We start from the raw sequence: 20,616 nt of genomic DNA, 5'->3' as shown, positions 1-20,616 counted from the left end.
AAAAAAAACCTAAATAAACTTATTTTCTATGTAAAAAATTCAACTGTAACAATATTAGCCTGTAGATAAATCTTATATCAGCCATGTGAGGTCCTGGTAATGGAATTCTTTGGGAATTTATTTACCAAAATCTCCTTAGAGGTTTTATACAGCGAATGAATTAAATATTTGGAGATATGACAATCTGTTTTTATTCTCAAAATTATTCATCCGCTCGAAGGTTGCAAGTTAATTTTTTTTTTTTTCATTTTGTGCCGAATATTCAACACTGTTTATCGTGTTTACAATAACATCACAAATATAGGATAAAATAATACGCAACTTTTTTAGGGGGTTTGCTTCGGCATGAACTTCGTCTATATGAACTAGAACGTCTAATAGACTCGTGTGTTAACATTTTGTCAACTCTGCCAGCTCTTAAAACTTGTGCATTAAAAATGTTTCATTAAGTTAACAACTATCTCACGTGTAGAATTTTAAAAAATTCATTTGCCTCGCATTTTTATCTCGATTATTTCAGATAGAGAAGAGTAACAAGTACTTTTTTTTACTCAAAGAAAACGTCATCATAGGAACAATCGAGAGTTTCAATGACTAGGAAACTTCCCTAGACTCGCTGCGTCTTGTTTACACACGACTTTTCCTGTGTTGATAAAGAAAATATTGAAACAGATCATTGAGTGTAACTCACAGCAAGATATTACGAGAATGTAAAGCACTAAAGTGTTAAAAAGGATTTTTCCAAGTAAAAAGATTGATTTTTTTTTCCGAAATGGTGTGGCCGCCATTGAAAATAATTGAAATTCGTTTCGATTTGATTTTAATCACAAGAAAATAAAACCTTATTTAAAATATTTTTAAAAAACAAATTTAAAAAAAAAAAAAAAAAAAAGAACCGGAGCTTTTTTTAATGTCTGATTGCTTTCTTAAGCAAGACTGTTTGTTTACCTTCAAATTTGTTTTGGAAAGGAAGCCTTAATGTTAAATATATCAAGCGATTTCATAAATATCAAAAATATCTTCAAAAACTATTCACAGTTAGATTTTCAACTTAGGAGCAGCGAATATTGTAGCTTTCAAAGAAACGAAGAATAAAATTGAAGCAAAATATCATCTCTAAAGCAGAAAATCTTGACTTGGTACCCGCGAGTTTTTGCAACGTTCTCGTCGAGAAGGCTAAGAATAAAAGTTTTTTTACTGCGAAAAATTATGACCTGCTAGGTTTTATATTTAAAATGTCATACTTGACTGCGCTTTTTTTATTAGTTGGAACGTTCGAATGCACTTTCACTTACACGGAAGTATGTCCGCAGCAAAATTCTGACTTAGCAAATAATGATGCAAGTTTAATTGTTGTTGGAAACGTTCTTCGAGACTCAATCGAAACAAATCTTCGCGACTCAACCGAACTCGAAGTGTCTATTTTGCGAATCGTACACGGACGCACAAGCTTGCCGGTTTTAAATCTAATATGGAACCCAATACACAATATTGAATGTTCTCATATTTTCGAAAGAAATGACGTCGTCTTTTTTATCGATGACAAACTAAAACTTTTAGCGGTTTCTACATTAAAGCACCCGTTCTTTATTGAAGGTGAGTTTTTGCTTCATAGTAAAAACACAACTTTAAATTAAGGCTGGTCTATTTCACATTTCTTTTTGTAAATTTAAAGTTGTTTTTTTTTTTTTTTTTTTTTTTTTTACATTAAAACATTTGAAAAACTTTCCTGTTTGATTATTGCAGGTTCAAATTGCGTTTTCAAATGAACAAAATCAATACTTCATTTGAAAACATAATTAATGAAACGTCTTACAATTTAATAAAATGAAATTCTAAATAACATAAAGATCAATTGTCAGAACTGTTTTTAAACAAAGTTCAACAATTTTATAGCAAATTATTCTTTTATCCATTACTTACAATTGTTCTCGATTTTTCGAGTTCTTTATCTGTGATTGAATTGATATATATTATTGAAATTGGTTTTAAATGTTATTATCTGGAACTTGAAATTTTTGAGCAAGTAAACTTGTTGCGTGGTGGTATAATACTCATCTAAAGCCAACCCATTTTAGATCATTATAGGTGCAAGAATGTAATTGGTAGTTGACATGAAACAAAGGTTTCATGTCTTTTAGTGACACATAAGCATCGGTATACAAAACATCTTTTTTTTTCTTTCTCTGAAGGAGCTTATTAAGATTATTTTGACTAAAAAACCAAGAAGAGAAAAAAGCTTAAAATGCAACAAAAGGAATTTGTTAACCGCAAAATGAAAATTATTTGGTAAATAATTCCCTTCATTGCAATATTTCTGGACTTTTTCCCAGAAAATCTTCAAGACATAAGAAATGTTCAGCTCATATATTGTAAAAAATGAAAAGTTTTGACTAAAACTTAACATCTTATTAAGTTCCTATAAAGGTTTAAGCAATGATTTATGTTTTTTTTAAAAAAACGGTTTTTAAAACATCTAACTTTGTACCTTAGTATAACTTGGTAATTAATCTTATATTATGGCTTTGACTTATATTTAGCTGGTAGATAATTAAAAGCTATTGATACCGAGCAAAACTGATTATCATCTAAAAGGAGTCAAGAACTGTTAGCGATATTCTCTCTTTGGATTTTGTTATCATACTTTGCTTATTTCCTTATTTCTATTTAAATTCCATATCGGTGTTTGATTTCAATGTTATGCCGATAGTCATAACTTTAACCATTTGATAGCAGATGTCAGAAGTATAAAAAAAAAACCCATTTACGGTGAATTGTTGATTGTTCGTAACTGGTTGGCTATCATTCGGTTTTTCTCATTACTAAACTTTCGGGATTACCTAAGGCCAGCACACACTAGGCACCGCAGTTAGGTTATTCGATTTTTTTAAGGTTTGTAAAGATTGAATAAAAATTTGTGTATAAGCTGTTTAGAATAACCATGATTTAAAATAATTTGTATATTTATACATACAAATATACAGGATTTCAGAAAAAAAAATTGTGATACCTCGCAAACCTTATGTTATTTTTTTTCAAGGCATTGTGCAGAGTTGCTATTCGTTTAGAACCGATTTAATTCGATTTTAATAAATTTTAAATAACAATTTTACATTTGAATTTAAATATGCCACGCCGAAGACCGGACTTTTTTAAACGCAAAAAGAGTTCTGTTTTAATAAACTTTATAAAATTAGTTTTATTTTAAATAACTTATTTAAACAATTTTATTTTAATCGTTATTAACCGTAAAAAATCGAATAACCTTACTGCGATACCTTGCACACACTTAAAAAAATACATACTAAAAGTACAACGGCTTTTTGTTTGTTGAATTTGTTTTTTTTTAAAAAAACGCACGTGGGTATAACTTATCATGTTAAAAGCAGCAAAAATAGCTTTTCTGAAGGTCTATGAAATATATTAAAATATAATAAAAATGATTATATATTTTTTTATGTTACTGTTTATTACTATGCAGAATAATTTACTACAAACCAAAATATTTAGAACCATCCCTCGAAACTCATCGTAGTCGTAGAGAAACAAAACCATGCAAAAAGAAGTGCTACTTTGGTGGTGTATGTGACATACATCCATATACAGGGAAAGAAATATGTTCTTGCAATCAGATAATTTGTACAAAAGAGTATGATCCGGTGTGTTCAAACGATAATTATACTTATCCTAATGAATGCGTTATGCGCCACAACGCATGCATCAAGCAAACAAAATACACTGTTGCATATCAAGGAGTTTGCAGTAAGTAAAAAAAAAAAACACCTTTAACTGTATTGATGTTTCACAATATAATTTAGTTATTTTACAAATAGTTGTATTGTAAAATAACTAAATTATATTGTGAAAAATCAATACTGTTTGTATTGTAAGAATATGATTTTCTTTGGATTTCTTATTATCAAAACAAATTTTTTGTAGATGTATTTAGCTGCAAAGATTTAAAAAATGCAGGCTTAGCATCTCTTGATGGGGAATATTACATCAATATTAACAAGTCTTGCAATGTTCCAATAAAAGTCTACTGTGAGGGGATGAATACTGACTCTCCAAAAGACTACATTTCTTTAGTAGCTGGAAAATCAAAAAACTATGCAATCATATATGATAAAATATTGTCAAACAGTGAACAATGCTCTGGTGAAACAAGAAAAGTTAACTATGTGAAAGCAGGGATAACTTTGTTCAAAAAGGTTGGAATAAAAGTTTTTTTCTTTTTTGTGTTTTATAAACATTTTTTATATTTAAGTTTGTAAAAATTATTCATATATGAATATTATACAAATTCTAAATTCTTAAATGTTACACTTAAATTTTTAAAACTTGTTTATATGTAAGTTTAATTTATTCTTTTTATAGATAAGAGTTGACTTAAAAACATTAACCGTAGTGACAGATGATTTTAAATTTGCTGAGACAAATTTGGAAGGCAATCCTGTTGCATATGGTACCGCTGGAGATTGTTTTTCTTCAAATCTTAATTCAGAATGCAGGAAAGGATCCTTTATGATTGACATAACTGGAACTGGACTAAAAGTTCATCGCCACACAAGTTGGGAAGTTCTATCCTCCATTCCTGGTATAAAAATAGAAGATTTTCAAAACAAAAATTACACTAAGCTATCTGCTAAATGTGGTGGAAGATGTGCTCATTGTCAGCCTCTTGGGGATCTTAGACTTGAACTCCAACAATGTCTTTTTCAAAAAGGTACTTGGTCCTTCTCCAATTTTTTTCTCCTTAAAAGAATGAGCTTCTTTTTTTACTTGCAATCCCAATCCAAGTTTATTGCTAGTTTCTAGTTGCAATCCCAATCCAAGCTTATTGCTAGTTTTTAGTTGTAATCCTAATCCAAGCTTATTGCTAGTTTTTAGTTGCAATCCCAATCCAAGTTTATTGCTAGTCTTTAGTTGTAATCTAACCCAATCCAAGCTTATTGCTAGTTTTTGATTACTAGATTGAATCTCAATGCTTAAATATATTTAGATATTTGTACTCCCAGTTATAAAAAAATTTAACTAATCTGTTTGACTAGTTAGTTATTAAATTTCAGCTTTGTAATCTTATTAAAACTAAACATGTTTTATACAAGAAATTTATTAAACATTAAATTTTTAAGTTTAATATTACTACAGAAACACGCATAAAAATTCTAATTTCAACTATTACAGATGTTTGTGCTGGTATTAGTTGCCCATTCTATGGATCATGTCAAGTGTTTGATGACCATTTTAAATGTGTATGTCCCATATGTTCATCAGAATCTTTACCTGTTTGTGCTGATAATGGTAAAACTTATTCTAGTGAATGTGAAATGAGAAGAAGTGCTTGTCTGAGCAATTCAATTATTCAACTCAAGTCATATGGAGCATGTGGTAAGTTTTCTTTAACACAGTTTTAAAAAATATTAGGCTGTAATACCTTTAACTTTAAGTAAAAAGACTAGTTTTAAAAATAAACTGTATACTGAAAAATAGATGTTTTGAGAAAAAAAGATAAATCGTGAAGGTAGATGAAAAAAAAGCTGTAATGAATTTAGCACCAAAAATATGAAGCAACACTCTTTGGACATTTGTTTAAAAATTTCTTGTTACTAGGAATTGGACCATGTTACCAAAAAAAATGCAGCATATATTCTAATTGCGAAGTACAGAATGGAGTTGCCATATGTGTATGTCCAACAAAGTGTTCAAATATATTTAAACCAGTGTGTGGATCAAACAAAAAAACTTATTATAATTACTGTCACCTCAAAATGGATTCATGTGAAAAGAAAACAGATGTAGCAATTGTTAAAAAAGGAGTTTGCAGTAAGTATCCTGTAAAGGTAGCAATAAAATTTGAATGGGTTTAGTATTATTAGATATAGCTTTGCTACAGTAGAAGCATTTTATATTGGTTTTTGATATTTTATTTTTTTAGTTGTTTTATTTAAAAGGTTTTATTTAGTTTATAAAGCAACAGAACCGTTTGATTTTGACATCATGTTTGCATTTGGGACAAGCAGTGAAGATTCAGAAGATATTTTTGTACAGCAAAAGCACTTTGTCAGCATGTTTATTGATTCTTTTGAGCTACCTATTGCTAATAAGTTGGTAAAGCTAGGGTTAATGGAATTTTTCAATTCTGGATCTATTGTCAAAAATTTGCATGATAACTACACAACTTCCCATGCAAGAAATTATCTAAATGATATAAATGTTTTGCATACTGGAGAAGCTATTGCTCACAGTTTAAATATGGTAGCAGATAAGTCCTTCTATTTTTCTGATCCTGATTCGCTGAAGTTTTTAGTTTTATTTGCAGATAATTTAATTGAAAGTGACAAGTTGCGATTAGATGAGGCCAAAAATAAACTTAAACAATTGGGTGTATGCATTGTACTTATTTCTGCAACTAATAAAATTAACTTGGCAGATGTTAATTTTCTTATAAGTGATCCCAAAAATGTAATCACTAATTTATCAACAAAAGACTTCTTTCTATCATTTACAAGACTAATGGACATTCTGATCAAAGGCATGTTATAATACTTTTTTATATTTGCTGTGTGTTGTATCTACTCTTCGTTTTTTATTATAGTTAAAAATGTGTTATTTTAGAAAAATGTCGCCACTTAAAATGTGAAAGTAACGAAGATTGTGACTCAAATGATTTTACAAGTATTAGATGCAAATGTACAATGAATTGTCCATCATTTATTAAACCAGTATGTGGGACTAATGGTGTTTCATATGCCAATAAATGCTTGCTAAAAAGGGAAGGTTGCATGCGGACCAGTGAACTTAAAGTTTTGACTTCTGGCTATTGCAGTAAGTGAAAAAAAAAAAAAAATTCCATTTATATTCATGTTTTTCAAAATTAGAAAAAGACCTGACAAGTTGTTTAAAACCAAATTTCCTATTAAATAATACAAATCAGCTAATTACGAATTTTTGAGTTTATGAATACTTTTTATTTTAAATATTTCATTATCTAAAAATGTAAATTTACAAAAGGTAATAAGATAAGTTTTATGCTTGTGAATATTTACTGTAACATTAATGAAGTTTGTAATTTTTATTACTATTTTTACTATTTATCTTATTACATATACAAAAGTATTAATGTTTTATCTATATATATATGCATATATATTTATTTACGTATATAGAGCAACTCAAACCTGTTGATACAGTGTTTCTTGTTGATGTGTCAGAAAACTCAGATGCCAATAAAATCAAAACTTTAAAAGTTTTTCTAAAGAATTTTGTTAGTACATATGAAATTGCTCCAAACAGAAATCGTATTTCTTTTGTTACTTTTGAAAGTGAAGCTGTAGCCTTATTAGATATTAGTGGTGATGTTGAAAAGGTGCTAGAGTCAATTAATTACATAGAATTTCGTGGTAAAAGTTTGTTTTTTGACATGTTTTGTTTAAATACTTCTTTCTAATCTTATTAAGTTAACTTATGCTACAAGTAATTTAATAAATTATGATACATGTACTTTAATGTATTTATTAAGTACAATTTGAATATACTTAAAACTTTCTTCATTACTATTATAAATAATTGTAGTAAGTAATTTCTTAACATTTCAGGTGGTAAAAGAAATAGTTTTCTTGGATTGCCAAACTTTATATCAAAAATTTTCTTGCCATCAAATGTAAATACAAAAGAGGTTGTCCTCATCACATCAAAAGTCAATACCAATGATATGAATGATCTTTTGAGAATTTACAAAGATTTTTTACTAAATGGAGTTTTCCTCAAAATTGGAATTCTCGGAGAATTATCTGAGGGAGTCAAAGATGTGATGCTGAAAGAAGCAAGCAGCAGAAATATTATTGAGTCTACTTCTGAAAATTTACAAGAATTGGTTAGCATGGTTGCTTACCCTCAGTTTAAACTATCTCGTAAGTGTTACTTACTCTCTAAACTATCTTGTAAGTGCAAAGGAAAGTCATTTCATATTTATTTTTGAAAACAAAAAGTTTAGCAACATTATTTTTGCATAATTTTTTCTGAATAAATTTGACTTTTAGATTCAAGTGATATCATTTTTGCTCTTGGAGGAAACCAACCAGCAAAATATGAACTGCAAAAAAAACTTATTATAAAAACTCTAAAGCGTTTATCCATTTCTAAAAGTGAAAATAGAGTAGGGCTGCTCACGTATGGCAATACAATTAATCAAGTTACACTATTGGAGGATTCAGTTGATCAAAACACTGCTATTAAAGCTTTAGAAAGTGCTATTTTCCCTGAAGCTGGTTCAAAGATTGACATGCTACTCACTGTATTGAATATGATGTTTGAAGTAGAAAATGAAGCTAGGAATGGTATTTACAAGGTGGCAGTGATATTTATTGATGAGGATGCAAGATTATTAGAAAATCAAGTTTCACTTGACAAACTTTTTTCTCTTAATGTTGATGTAGTTTTGATAAGAATGAGTAATACCCAAAGGATAGAAATTCCCAAATCTGCACAACGACGGTTGAATATTCTTTATAACAATGGGATGGATTTATTATCCACTGAGAATACTGTTGAACAAATTTTTGAAAATCTTCATAAAGGTTACAGTTGTTTATAGGTTTTCTTACTTTATGACTTATTAATTATATATATATATATATATATATATATATATATATATATATATATATATATATATATATATATATATATATATATATATCACCAATAAAGAGCAGTTAAAAGTACTATATTCTATGGGAGTATCTTTCAAGCTTTAAAATCCATATTACTCAAAAGTTGCAAAATGTGACATGTCTGTTTTTTCCCCTGTTGTCTTCATATATCATTAGTAAATCATTACAATTCATTAACAATTCACTCATAAATTATTAACTAATTGTTTTACTTTTTAAAGAACTTTATATTCTTACATTTTTTGTATTCTTATATTTAACTAAAAGGTTATCAAAGTATGTGTAATATAATTATTGAATTGTTAAATACAAATGAAATGCAAAATATTAAATGGTATTGATTTTTAAAAATTAGTTTGTTGTTTAGATAAATGCACTACAACTAAATGTGAATACTATGCAGTTTGTATCCCAGAAGGAAGAGACTCAGTAAAATGTGTATGCAAAACAGATTGTTCTATAGAGTACAAACCAGTATGTGGCAGTGATGGGATTAGTTATCCAAATAAATGTGCAATGGAGACTGCAAGCTGCAAGAAGCAGTATGAAATCTCAGTTATCAAGAACCAACCTTGTGGTATGTTTTCTAACTTTCTAAATTTTAATAAGTTATTATTTTACTTTTAATTAAATCTTAGCACTTTTTGTGGTCAACATTTTTGTTGTGTTGCTGTTAAAATACTCTCTCTTTAGTATCAAGTATATTTTTGTGCTTGACTTTGTTTTGTCTTGGTGTTAAAAAAAATCTTTCTTCAAAATATATTTTTTTCAAATATGTATTTTTGGTAATTGGAAGTTACCAAGCAGCAACACAATATTTATGTTAATTATGCTAGTTATAATGACAATGATAATATTCATTAATTTTATTACTCTATTTATGCTAGTTAAAATCATACTAATTGTAATATTAATTACAACAGTTGCACAAGTTATGTTAATTATACTAATTGTACTAATACACTAATTATACTAACTATACTAATTATACTGATTACACTAATTATACTAATTACAATAATTATACTAATTAGACTGATTGCACTAATTATACTGATTATACTAACTATACTGATTACACCAATTATACTAATTGCACTTATTATACTTATCAAAAGGATTTTATAAATCAATCTTTTATTAAAATTTACTTGATTTAGTTGATTAAAAGTTGTATGTTTTGCATGAAAAAATTATTTTTAGGAATCAACGAAAAATCAAATCTATATGTTATAGTAGAAAACTCTTTAGAAGTTGATGAAGAGTCAATGGTTATACTTAAAACTTATGCCAAAGCAGTTATCAATGAGTTCACATTCAGTTTAACTGAAATGCATGGGTGGTTATTATCATTTAGTAACAGACCCAATATACTTTTAAAGGACTCTGTTGTAAAATCTGACTTAATGAGTTTTGTAGATTTAATTGCCATTGATAATGGTGCGTCAAGGCTTGACAGAGTTTTAACAAAAGTTTCCGAATTATTGAATTCTCAACTAAGTGGTCAAAACAAGATACCATCCACTGTGGTGATTCTTGCTAAAGGTGACTCAAATGAATCCACTTTTTCTTTTTTAATTTCATTTAAAAACCAAACATTATGTTTAAATTTATTTTAAGAATTTGAAGCGGATTTTTATTGAAATAATTTTTTGGTAGGTCCTATTGATAGCGATGCAGCGGATTTGAAAAGAATTTTTACTGATCTTCAAGAAATGGCAAATGTGTACTTGGCTACATTATCTGAAAACAGTTTCATTAAAAATTTGTTTAATGAAAAAACCAACTTATTTTTTATTGATCAAAATGAACCTTTGACTTCTGTTAGTGCATTGCTTGAAGCTAAGGCAGTAAATGTTGGTATGTCTATGTCTAATGAGACACTTACATTTTTTCCTAAAAACTTGTAATTATTTATTTTTTTTGAAAATAATTAGTATTTATTTTTTAAAAATATTTTAAATTCTTTTTTTTTCAATGTTTCTGGAATTGTAGACACCACCAACATTTTGTGGACTTGTGTTATTGTAATCATTTTTATCTGCATATCTTTTTAGCAATAAGAAAACCACATGAAATTTTAATTGGATTTGGACTTGCTGGACCAAGTAAAGATCAATTTGAGGATCGAGCTAAGCTTATCACAGAACAGATAATTTCAGATAGTCCCCCTGAATTCACTTCAATTGGACTTTTTAAATACGGAGACTTTCCTGCTGAGGAAATAATAAAAAGTACTTCAAAACTGAAAAATATCATCTCTAGTTTAAAGTTTAAAAAGCTTGTTTCAGATGGAAATGAAATGCAAAGTGTATTTGATTTTATTACTAATGCTTTTAAAGTTGACACTGTTGTAAGTGCAGTTCATAGAAAAGTTGTATTCATTACTGACCAAACCCCTGATTTTTCTACAAAGATTTTATTAGAGAACTTATTTAGATATGGAATTAGTGTTTCTGTTATTGGAATTGGAAATGATGTTGATCTTAGCATATTATTGACTATAAATGATCATTTAGCTAAAGTTCAATATGAAGATTCAGGAGATAAAAAAAAAATTGACATAGCCTACCCATGTAAGTTTTGCATTGAGTTTATAAAATATTAGAATTTGCTGAGCCTTAGTATTGGTTAAATCTTTGTTTGAATTCTTGAGCCAAATTTCTTGAGCCAAAACTCTGAAAAAAAATCCTTGAGAATTTGGTTTTAGAGTTTTTAACTATTTAACTTTTCACCATCTTAAATTAAATTCATAACACTTTCCTTATTTTAAGTTCGTTATCTCTATTTACAGATGCATGTGCTACAAAACCTTGTTCAAAATATTCATTATGCTCTGAAAAGAAGGATGGAAACTATGAATGCTTATGCCCAGTCTGTGAAAGTGCATTTGAGCCTGTCTGTGCAAGCAATGGGCATACTTTTGGAAATGAATGCGAGCTGAAAAAGTTTTCTTGCAAAAAAAGTGAACCAATCTCAACTGTTAAAAATGGAGCTTGTAGTAAGGCTAATTATACTTTTTTTTTTGTATATAAATTTGATTAAGTTAAAGTTGTTTGTATGAGAGAATGAAGTGATCTACATGTAATGATGATCTAGATGAGATAATTTATGAGATGATGTACAGTAAACTTAAATCCTGTAAGTAGTTTAACAATACATTAATATTTTTAGCTTTTAATGCTCATTTGGATATTGTATTCTTGCTGGATAGCTCTGCTAAGATAACTGAATCCACATGGTTTGATATAGTTAAGTTTGTTAAAAACATTTTGGTTAATTTCCCATGGTTAAATACAAAATCACGTGTTTCTGTTGTCAATGTTGGAAGTAATTCTAAAATTGAAATTGGTTTAAATGAAGGAGTATCACTAGAAAAATTAATTAGAGCTATTGAAAAAATGCAAAAAGTTTCAGGTCAGTTAAACCTTGTTTCTGGTTTGCTCTCTATTCAAACTGAGTTATTTGGAAAGAATAGAAGAGAATATGTTGGAAGGTTGATTGTAAGTATCTTGGCTGGAGATGCAAGTAACAGCATAATTACTGAATCATTAGATGTAATACATGAACTTCAAAAGAAATATGTGGAGATGGTTGTTATTACTGTTGGTGATAATATCAACTATAATTTTAAATCTTTAGCAACTTATCCTGATTATTTTATTGGTCTTGATAGTTCTCTTAAGTTTCCAGAAACAACACATATTATTTCCAAAGCTGCAGGGTATGCTGCTGGTAAGCACTAAAACACTAATTTCATCATCTTTTTAAATTTCAATTAATTTTTTTGAGTATCTAAATTTATTAAACTCTTAATCAACATCCTTAAAAAAAATCCTCAAAAGCTCTTTCTTTAAGTTTATTTTGAATGCTGTTCAAAATATTTTTGGGAAAAGGTTTTGCTGCAGTTTAAAATGATTTAAACAAAAAAGAGCAGCTTGCTGTTGTAAATACTCTTAACTTGTAAGTAAATAATGTGTTGTTTGTTTTAGTAACATTGCTTGAAAGAGATACACTCATCGTGTTTCTACCTACTAAAAATACTGATACTCTGCTGTTGCGCAAAATGGGGATAAACTTTATAATAAATTATCCGAGTTTATTCGGAAGCTCTCATGTTGCTATCATGTCCTTTGAAAATCATTTTCTTGATTGGGAAAAAGCTGATAAAGCCAGTCGTTATAAATTGATTAACCAGTTAACAGAGTTTCCTATACCTACTCCAAAGAGTCAAAATGACATTTTACAATATGCTACTTCTGTAAGCAGTTATTTAAAAACAACCCACCATTCAGATCGCACCAAAGTTACTGTGGTATTTTTTATTAATGGAATACAAACCAGTGAAATTATAAACTTTTTAAATCATTTAGCAGAGACCAGGAAGGTTGTTGTAATGGGGCTTATTGATAAAATGAGTGAAGTTGCTCTGCGTAAGCAACTTGATCCTAAAGTCACACTATTGGTTGATGTTTTAGGAGATTTTTCAAAGGAGTTTCAAAATATACCTCAATTAATCTATTCAGGTTTTTTTTTTTTACTATTGTTTAAAATTTTGAATTAAAATTTCTCATCATTTATTTTAGACTTTTTTTTAAAGATTTTTTAAAATATAAATAATATATTTATAAATATAAATAATATATTTATAAAAAATAATATATTTATAAATTGAAATAATATATTTAGATCCCTGTGTTGATATCTCTTGTGATTTCTACTCAACATGCTTTGTTATGGCTGACCGTACAGCAACTTGCATGTGCCCTGTTTGTGAGGATATTTCAGAACCAGTTTGTGGTGATAATGGGAAAAGCTATTCCAGTTTTTGCCGGCTGAAATCAGATTCCTGTACACAAAAAAGAAATATAGCACTTGCTCATTATGATATATGCAGTGAGTCTTTCTTATTTAATAAAGAACTGTTTTTTAAAAGTTTTTACAAATATAGGGTTAATATAGGATACATTCCTGAATGTAAATCGTTTCTTGCAAAAAATTTAATGGGTTTTTAAAACATTTTTTTCTGATATTTGTTTAATTAAAAATAAACATTACATTCCTTGTAAATATTTTAAGTAGAATGTTTCATAAGTTGTTGTTGTTATTTACTTATGTAGATGTCAAGAACTCTTTTGATGTGGCTTACTTGATTGATATTTCTAATTCTATGTCAAATGCAAAGCTTTTGGAAGTTTCAAAAATGGTTGTATCTCAAACTACAAGTTTTCTAAAAAACCAAAAAGAAAGACGTGTTGCTGTTGTTGGTTATTCACAAAAAGCTTTTGAAATTGTTAGTTTGACAAACGATCAAAGCAAATTTTACAAGATTTATCAAGCTTTAAAACAACAAAAGGATAGTTCTAATATTGATGTTGCAATCGAATTTACACTCAGAAATGTGCTTCCAACATCTCTGAACACTACAAAAGTTTTGATTGTAATAATAGGCTCTCAACCAACACTTTCATCCACTGAAGCATTAAATACTCTTAAAATGAGTGGTGTAAAAGTAATTTTTGTTCTATTAAATGATCAAATTGATAATGAAAGGCTTCAGGATTTTGCTAGCAATCAGATTATTGAGGCAAAGTCTAACAAAAACTTACTTGAAATGTTATCAAATGCTGTTTTAAGTAGTTTAGGTATGTAGTTTAAAGTTAAATGCTAGAAGGAAATGTGGATTAAAAGAAAATCACAAAATGTAAAAGCTACATTCTTAAGTATTACTATTTTAACATCAACACTTAAACTTGTTTTTTCAAAAAGCTTTCAGTAATTACTTTTTAGACTTTGTTTTCTTTCTTTAAAGTGAAACCATTTTTGGTTGATGTGGTGTTTGTTTTTGCTGCATCTAAAAGTAGTTCAGTATTCCAAACACAGCAGAAAATTGCTATAAAAATCATTGATACATTTTTTATCAATCACATGTATGCAAAAGTTGGCGCAGTTTTATACGGGGAGCAGAGCAAAGTTGTTTTCAATTTAAATGAAAATAATGAAGTTGCAAAAGAGTCAATTAAAGCAATACAAAATCCAACTTTTGGTTCTTCATTGATATCGGGTCTTCAGTTGGCAACTGATGTACTATTTTCAAGTGCAAATGGTGCAAAGTTTGATGGAGAAAAAATGCTGTTAATCTTTATCTCAAGCAGTATGAAAGAATCATTAGAATCAGTTTTAGATAAACTTTCTGACACACAAGTTTTCATTATCAGAGTTGATAAAGATGCACTTGATACAGAATTAAAGTTTTCTCCTTCCCCCGCAATTAAACTTTTAGATGTTACAGATGATATTGATGAAAACTATGTTAATCTAATGAGACCTGGTGACATTTCTTATATTAATTAAATCAAAATTTGAAATTGTTTGTTTATTATTTCGAAAATTAATTAAAGTTATTCATCAAAGTCTTTTCAAGTTTTTCTTTTATATTGCTTTTGTAAGATTTTGCATGATGCAATTTTCAAAAAGTTTGTAAATAATTAATTTTTTAACTGTTTTTCCAGATGCTTGCAAGAAGGTTCGATGTTCAAAATATTCTACATGTATTCATCGGCTTGATAACTCGGCTGAATGTGTTTGTAAAACTTGTTCTGAAACTGTTTCACCTGTGTGTGCAAGTAATGGACAGACATTCCTCAGTGAATGTTATTTAAAAGAATTTGCATGTAAAACTGGCAAAGATATTTTTTTGATGTCTTCTGATGTTTGTGGTATAGTTTTTACTATTTTTTATAAACATTTCCTTCATAATATTATTTAGAAGTATTGAATTATTTTGTTGCTTTGTTATTACTTTTATTTTTCTGTGAAACGTTTTTTTTACTGTTAAGAATATAGCTTTAAACTTTTTTAAATAATTTTCAGCTAGCTCTGATGTTGTTGACATTTTGTATTTAATTGACACATCAATTGGAGTGTCAAAACAAGAAGTTGAACGGGTTAAATCATTTCTGAATACAGATATTCAAACAAAAATCTTTCCTGCTACTAATATTGGAGTTCTCATGTATGGTGCAGACATTGATCTTAAAGTAGCACCAGTAGATGGAATAAGTAGAGCTGCTGTTGAAAGCTCTATTTCAAGTCTGGAGGCAGGGAGTGGAAAAAGAAATCTTCAAAATGTTCTTAGTAAAAGTTTGGAGTTAGTTAAATCTAATAAGTTTCGCCAGTTTTCAAAAAAAATATTTATTATGACAATTAGTGGAAAAGATCAACTTAAAACACTAAAAGATGAAAATCTGCAAGAAAAGATAAAAGAATCTTTAGTGGAAATAATTTATATTACAACAGATAAAAGTGTAAGTAGTGCAGTAAACAATAACTTTGATAATTTTCCAATTAATATATTAAATCTTCAGACAATACAAGAATCAGCATATACATCAACAGAACTTAGTGGTTTGATTGCTAATGTTACTAGTAAGTTTTATGTTTACTTACCTCTTTCAATTTCTTTTCAGATGTTTTTAAGTAACAAAAACATATTCTTTTATTTTTTACAATACAAGTTTTACGAGTTTTTATCAAGTTTTTCTGTTTTATCATTTTTAGAAAACATTGTTACTATGAAAGATATAGTATTTTTAATTGGACCTATAAACATGAAATTCATAAACCATCTTGACAGCATTCAAGTGTTTGCTGTTGTAAAGAATATTATTAAGTATATGATAACCTCCTTTAAAGATATTAACAAAATTGGTATTGTACTTTATCAAAGGAATAGTGTTGTAGCTTTGCCTCTTGCTCAGTATAATATAAAAAAAGCAATTGAGAGCATTGATCGTTTAGATTTAGTGCCAAATGAGGGCTCTTTTACTGGTATTCAAAATGGATTGCTAATAGCATACAATGAATTTGTCTCACAGAAAGTTTGTAATCATAGCAGAAGAATTGTTGTCTTTACAAATATTGCACCCAAGGAAGAAGATGTAGATATGGCAAAGCAGTTACTTGATCAAGATCTAGAAATTTTTGTTATAGCTGCTGGGGGAGTTACAAAAGACACATTCTTGGGTTTGGTTAAAAGAGAAGATGATATTCTTACCCTAACTAGCAAAACCCCTTTTAATTCCCAAATTGTTTATGCTGTTTCAGAAATATGGGATAAAGGTCAATTTTTGTTTAAAATATTATACTTTTAACTAAATTGAAATTAGTTTCTAACTTTTGTAATTTTTCCTAATTTAGACCCTTGTTGGAACTTCATTTGCAAAGCTAAATACTCATATTGTCAAGCTAAAATAGATGGTTTAGCCACATGCTTATGTCCTGTGTGTGACAAATCATATAAACCTGTTTGTGGCAACAATGGTCTTTCATATGCCAGTGGATGTTTTCTTAAACGGTTATCTTGTCTGAATGAAATAGATATTTATGTTATAAAAAAAAACGCTTGTGGTATGTATAGAAATTCGTTTACTTAATGGCTTTTGAATATCAGCAAATGTAAAAAAAAAGTGATGTTAAAAAAATATATATTCTTGTTACAGAGGTTGGAAAAAGAGTTCATCTTGTTTTTGTACTGGATGTATCCCAATCAATGTCATACCAAAACTTAAATGATGTGAAAGATTTAATTCGAGCCATTTTGTTGTCAAACTCAAAGAGTGGATTGGTTGTAAGTTTTGTTTTATCTGGATGGTCTGATACAGCTCATGCTTTTATTGGTATTAGTTCAAGAGAAGAAATCCATTCAATTTTGTCAAATATTCAAAGAGGCATTGCAGATCGAAATTTTACTGATGCATTCAGCTTTTTGAGGCAAGCTATAGGTATGCCACTTAAGTTAAACATGCCGCATCATATTGTTATCTTTTCAGGATCTCCATTTATAAATGATAATGAGAGGAACATGGAGGAAGAAGTTAAACTGCTGAGGAAATTAGAGAGTACAGAAGTTTCCTTCATTGGTATTGGTGATAATTTTAACAAAGATCATGTGAACTTTATATACAAAGATCCTTCTTTAATTCAGTTTATTTCAAATGAAAAGGAAATTCCAGAGTTGTTTACATTTATTACACAAAATGTTGCTCAAATGTCAGGTAAGTTTCTATCAGTTAATTTAAATATAAACTTTATTATCAAATTTACAAATTTTTTCAGTTAAAATCAAATTGAAAAATCATTTATATCAATATAAATAATTCAGAGCATAGAATTTTTTTGAATTGCAAGTTGGAATTAAAAACATCTTTCCTTCAATTTTTTTTTAACAACCAGCTGTAAAAGAGGCACATGATATTGGTTTTGTTTTTGACTATTCAAACAAAAATATTCATGATTTTAATCAGCAACTTCGAATTACAAGTGAAATCATGTTAAGCTTAAAAAGAAGTACATCGTTAAAAGTTGGAATAATTGCTTACAACAAGGAAAATAAAGTTTTGCAGCCTTTAACATCAGCTGATGATATTGAGAAGATGCTATATTTCATCAATATAAAAAATGAATTCCTAAAAACATCTAATGCACTAGTAGCAGAGTTCTTTTCCCAATCACAAGGCGGAAGAGATCATTCAAAAAAATCTTTAATTATATTTCTCTCAAATAACTATGATAATAATGTAATCCAAGAATATAAGTCACTTCAAGAAAACGGAATCTCAATTTTGGCTATTGGAGTTGGAAGCATTTCTAAAGATTATCTTATTGAAGTTGCCGGTAACAAGAAAAATGCTTTCCATACAAATGAAATTATGAATACGTCACCGAGAAGTAAAAAATTTAGTGTAGCAGATGTTCTGACTAAAGGTACCTACTGAATTTTTTTTTTAATTTTTAGCCAAGTATATTTTTGCATATATGATATAAGTAATGTGTTATAAGTAGATATAAGTAGATATATGTATCTTGATAAAAATTGTGCATATTTAGTTTATAAAAATCATAAAAATAAAACTGAAACAGCGATCTTGAAAAAGATTAGTTTAAGCAATCAGAAAATCTGATTTTTTTTTTTTTTTTTGAAATTATCTTTTCATTTGGTGTTTTTTGAGTGCACTTTTTCAGAGAAGACCATTCACTCAAAACTGTAATTGTAGTATAAAGTGTATTAAAGCTTTATAGTTGTAACTGCAGTTATAGTAATAGATTGTTGAAAAAAAAATTATTTCAAGAAAAAAAGGTTGTTATTAAAGTCTAATATTAGTACAAAGTGATTATGTTTTTAGAATTTTGTAATGCAACTTCATGTGAAAATAACAAGGTTTGCATGGACAATATTGATGGGTATGAATGTGTGTGCCCAATATGCTCAGACATTCAGTCCTCTGGTTTTGTTTGTGGATCAGATGATGTAACTGAAGCAAATGAGTGTTTAATTAAAAAAAAGTCATGCTTTAGAAATTTAGATGTATTTTTGGTCTCAAGGAAGCCATGTGGTACATTTTAATATGCTTTGTTTTTAATATTTTCAATTATTTCTATTATTTGTTGATTATTTTAATAATAAATATATTTTAGATTTTATTTTTGATAGAATTACTACTTACTGATAAAATTAACCTTACAACTCTAGCTGCTTTATTGTGAGTTGAAAATATAGTGGTATTGAAAACCCTTGAAATAGTTGGGTGTAGTGTTCAGTGGGGAGTAGTGAATTCTCTCCCTTAAGTTAAAATTATAGAAGAAAAAAAATGTTTTCAAAACTAAACAATACTTCATGGTTTTTTTCTAAGAGTTTCTGGATTTGATTGTAAGCTTTTCAAAAATTATATGCAGGTGAAATTTCGTTATAAAAAACATTTATGCATATGCAACATCAAAATATATTTTAAAATATCACATTTAAGTAATTATAATATTTTATATTCAGATTGCAAATTTATGTTTTCAATTTTAAAAATATCTTACCCCATAGTGAAATGGGTCATAAAAATGAGGGTGATAAAGATGCTTTTATTTCAATTGAAATTTATCACATTTTTGTATCAAAATGTCATATAAAAGCAAAACATTTTAAAGTGTACTATCACAGAGATTTATTTTATTTTTATGATCTTTGAGTTGTTAAAACCAGCTACTTCTCCCTACTCTCCCCTACCCATGGTAAATCTTTATGGACTTTATATTGCATAGAGCTGCAAAAATAAAATTTTTATCATTTTGAATCATGAGACTTGATTTCACTGTAATTAACCACTCTGTTAAGTTCTCAGTTAATTTTTTAAATTGTAAATTTTGTAAATTTTTTGTATACAATCAAGATTACATTTTAATTAACTCAAACAAAAAATCAATTTCTGTAAATGAGATTTGTGTAATTGAGATGAATATAAAAATATGTTTTAGAGATAAAAGGCCAATTTGATATTTTGTACATTATTGATGTATCAATCCAGATGCTAAGTGTAAGTCAAATAAAAGAATTCATTCGCAAACAACTACCTGCATTCAACATCAGTTTTAATGGATCTCGAATTGGAGTTATTACTTTTTCAGATGAAGCCAATGTATTGCTAACTTTACCTCAAGGTACCTCAGAGCAATATGTTTTAGATGCCCTTAAAAAAGTTCATCTGTCATTAAAGAATCCAAATCTTTCTGAAGCTTTTAAAAAGCTAGAAGATGTCTTGTTCCGCACAAATGCAGTTAAGATCATAATCCTAATTACAGCAAGCAGCAGTAACAATGTTGAGTCAGAAAAAATACAATCTGTTGTACAAAAATTTAAAAACATCAATTCAAAATTCATTGTTGTTGGAATTGGAAATAGTTTTAGAAAAGATGAACTTCTATCATTGTCAACAGATGATAGTTACACTGCTTTTATAGAAGATGAATTGAACATTGATGAGCAAATTTCAAAGATCAGTACTGCTATTGCTAAGTCGACAGGTAAAGTTGAAGATATATTGAGTATGAATTGTGAGTTTATTATGTTTTTAAAATTGTTGTATTTTGACTATTTGTTAATATAACTTATCTT

At 28.2% G+C, this 20,616-nt stretch overlaps 1 protein-coding gene across 2 annotated transcripts in view; it reads left to right on the top strand.

Moving 5' to 3' along the window:
• Positions 1–938: 938 nt before the first annotated feature.
• LOC145185989 (uncharacterized) overlaps positions 939–20,616 on the top strand; it is a 58,449-nt gene continuing 38,771 nt past the window's right edge. Inside the window, exons 1-30 of one of the 2 annotated variants that reach the window (XM_090098434.1) lie at positions 939–1,139; positions 1,267–1,596; positions 3,511–3,762; positions 3,940–4,211; positions 4,378–4,726; positions 5,188–5,391; positions 5,614–5,826; positions 5,966–6,535; positions 6,619–6,828; positions 7,170–7,403; positions 7,599–7,913; positions 8,043–8,579; positions 9,043–9,252; positions 9,879–10,220; positions 10,335–10,535; positions 10,733–11,251; positions 11,470–11,676; positions 11,850–12,410; positions 12,668–13,201; positions 13,365–13,571; positions 13,796–14,320; positions 14,488–15,006; positions 15,188–15,394; positions 15,549–16,103; positions 16,236–16,796; positions 16,875–17,084; positions 17,177–17,731; positions 17,910–18,440; positions 18,860–19,069; positions 19,980–20,525. In XM_090098434.1, the coding sequence (XP_089954560.1) occupies positions 3,702–3,762; positions 3,940–4,211; positions 4,378–4,726; positions 5,188–5,391; positions 5,614–5,826; positions 5,966–6,535; positions 6,619–6,828; positions 7,170–7,403; positions 7,599–7,913; positions 8,043–8,579; positions 9,043–9,252; positions 9,879–10,220; positions 10,335–10,535; positions 10,733–11,251; positions 11,470–11,676; positions 11,850–12,410; positions 12,668–13,201; positions 13,365–13,571; positions 13,796–14,320; positions 14,488–15,006; positions 15,188–15,394; positions 15,549–16,103; positions 16,236–16,796; positions 16,875–17,084; positions 17,177–17,731; positions 17,910–18,440; positions 18,860–19,069; positions 19,980–20,525 (10,165 nt within the window). In that variant the 5' untranslated portion in view covers positions 939–1,139; positions 1,267–1,596; positions 3,511–3,701. Of the gene's footprint in view, positions 1,597–3,510; positions 3,763–3,939; positions 4,212–4,377; positions 4,727–5,187; positions 5,392–5,613; positions 5,827–5,965; positions 6,536–6,618; positions 6,829–7,169; positions 7,404–7,598; positions 7,914–8,042; positions 8,580–9,042; positions 9,253–9,878; positions 10,221–10,334; positions 10,536–10,732; positions 11,252–11,469; positions 11,677–11,849; positions 12,411–12,667; positions 13,202–13,364; positions 13,572–13,795; positions 14,321–14,487; positions 15,007–15,187; positions 15,395–15,548; positions 16,104–16,235; positions 16,797–16,874; positions 17,085–17,176; positions 17,732–17,909; positions 18,441–18,859; positions 19,070–19,979; positions 20,526–20,616 lie in introns of both variants that reach the window. The other variant, XM_090098433.1, reaches the window with a different exon arrangement.

Source organism: Hydra viridissima, unplaced genomic scaffold (genome assembly GCF_058129835.1).
Source record: "Hydra viridissima isolate aposymbiotic clone 2 unplaced genomic scaffold, HvirCarnegie_v1 scaffold_9, whole genome shotgun sequence".
In the NCBI taxonomy this organism is placed as follows: domain Eukaryota; kingdom Metazoa; phylum Cnidaria; class Hydrozoa; order Anthoathecata; family Hydridae; genus Hydra; species Hydra viridissima.
Note: the sequence above shows the minus strand (reverse complement) of the source record. Positions and strands in the feature narration are given on the sequence as shown.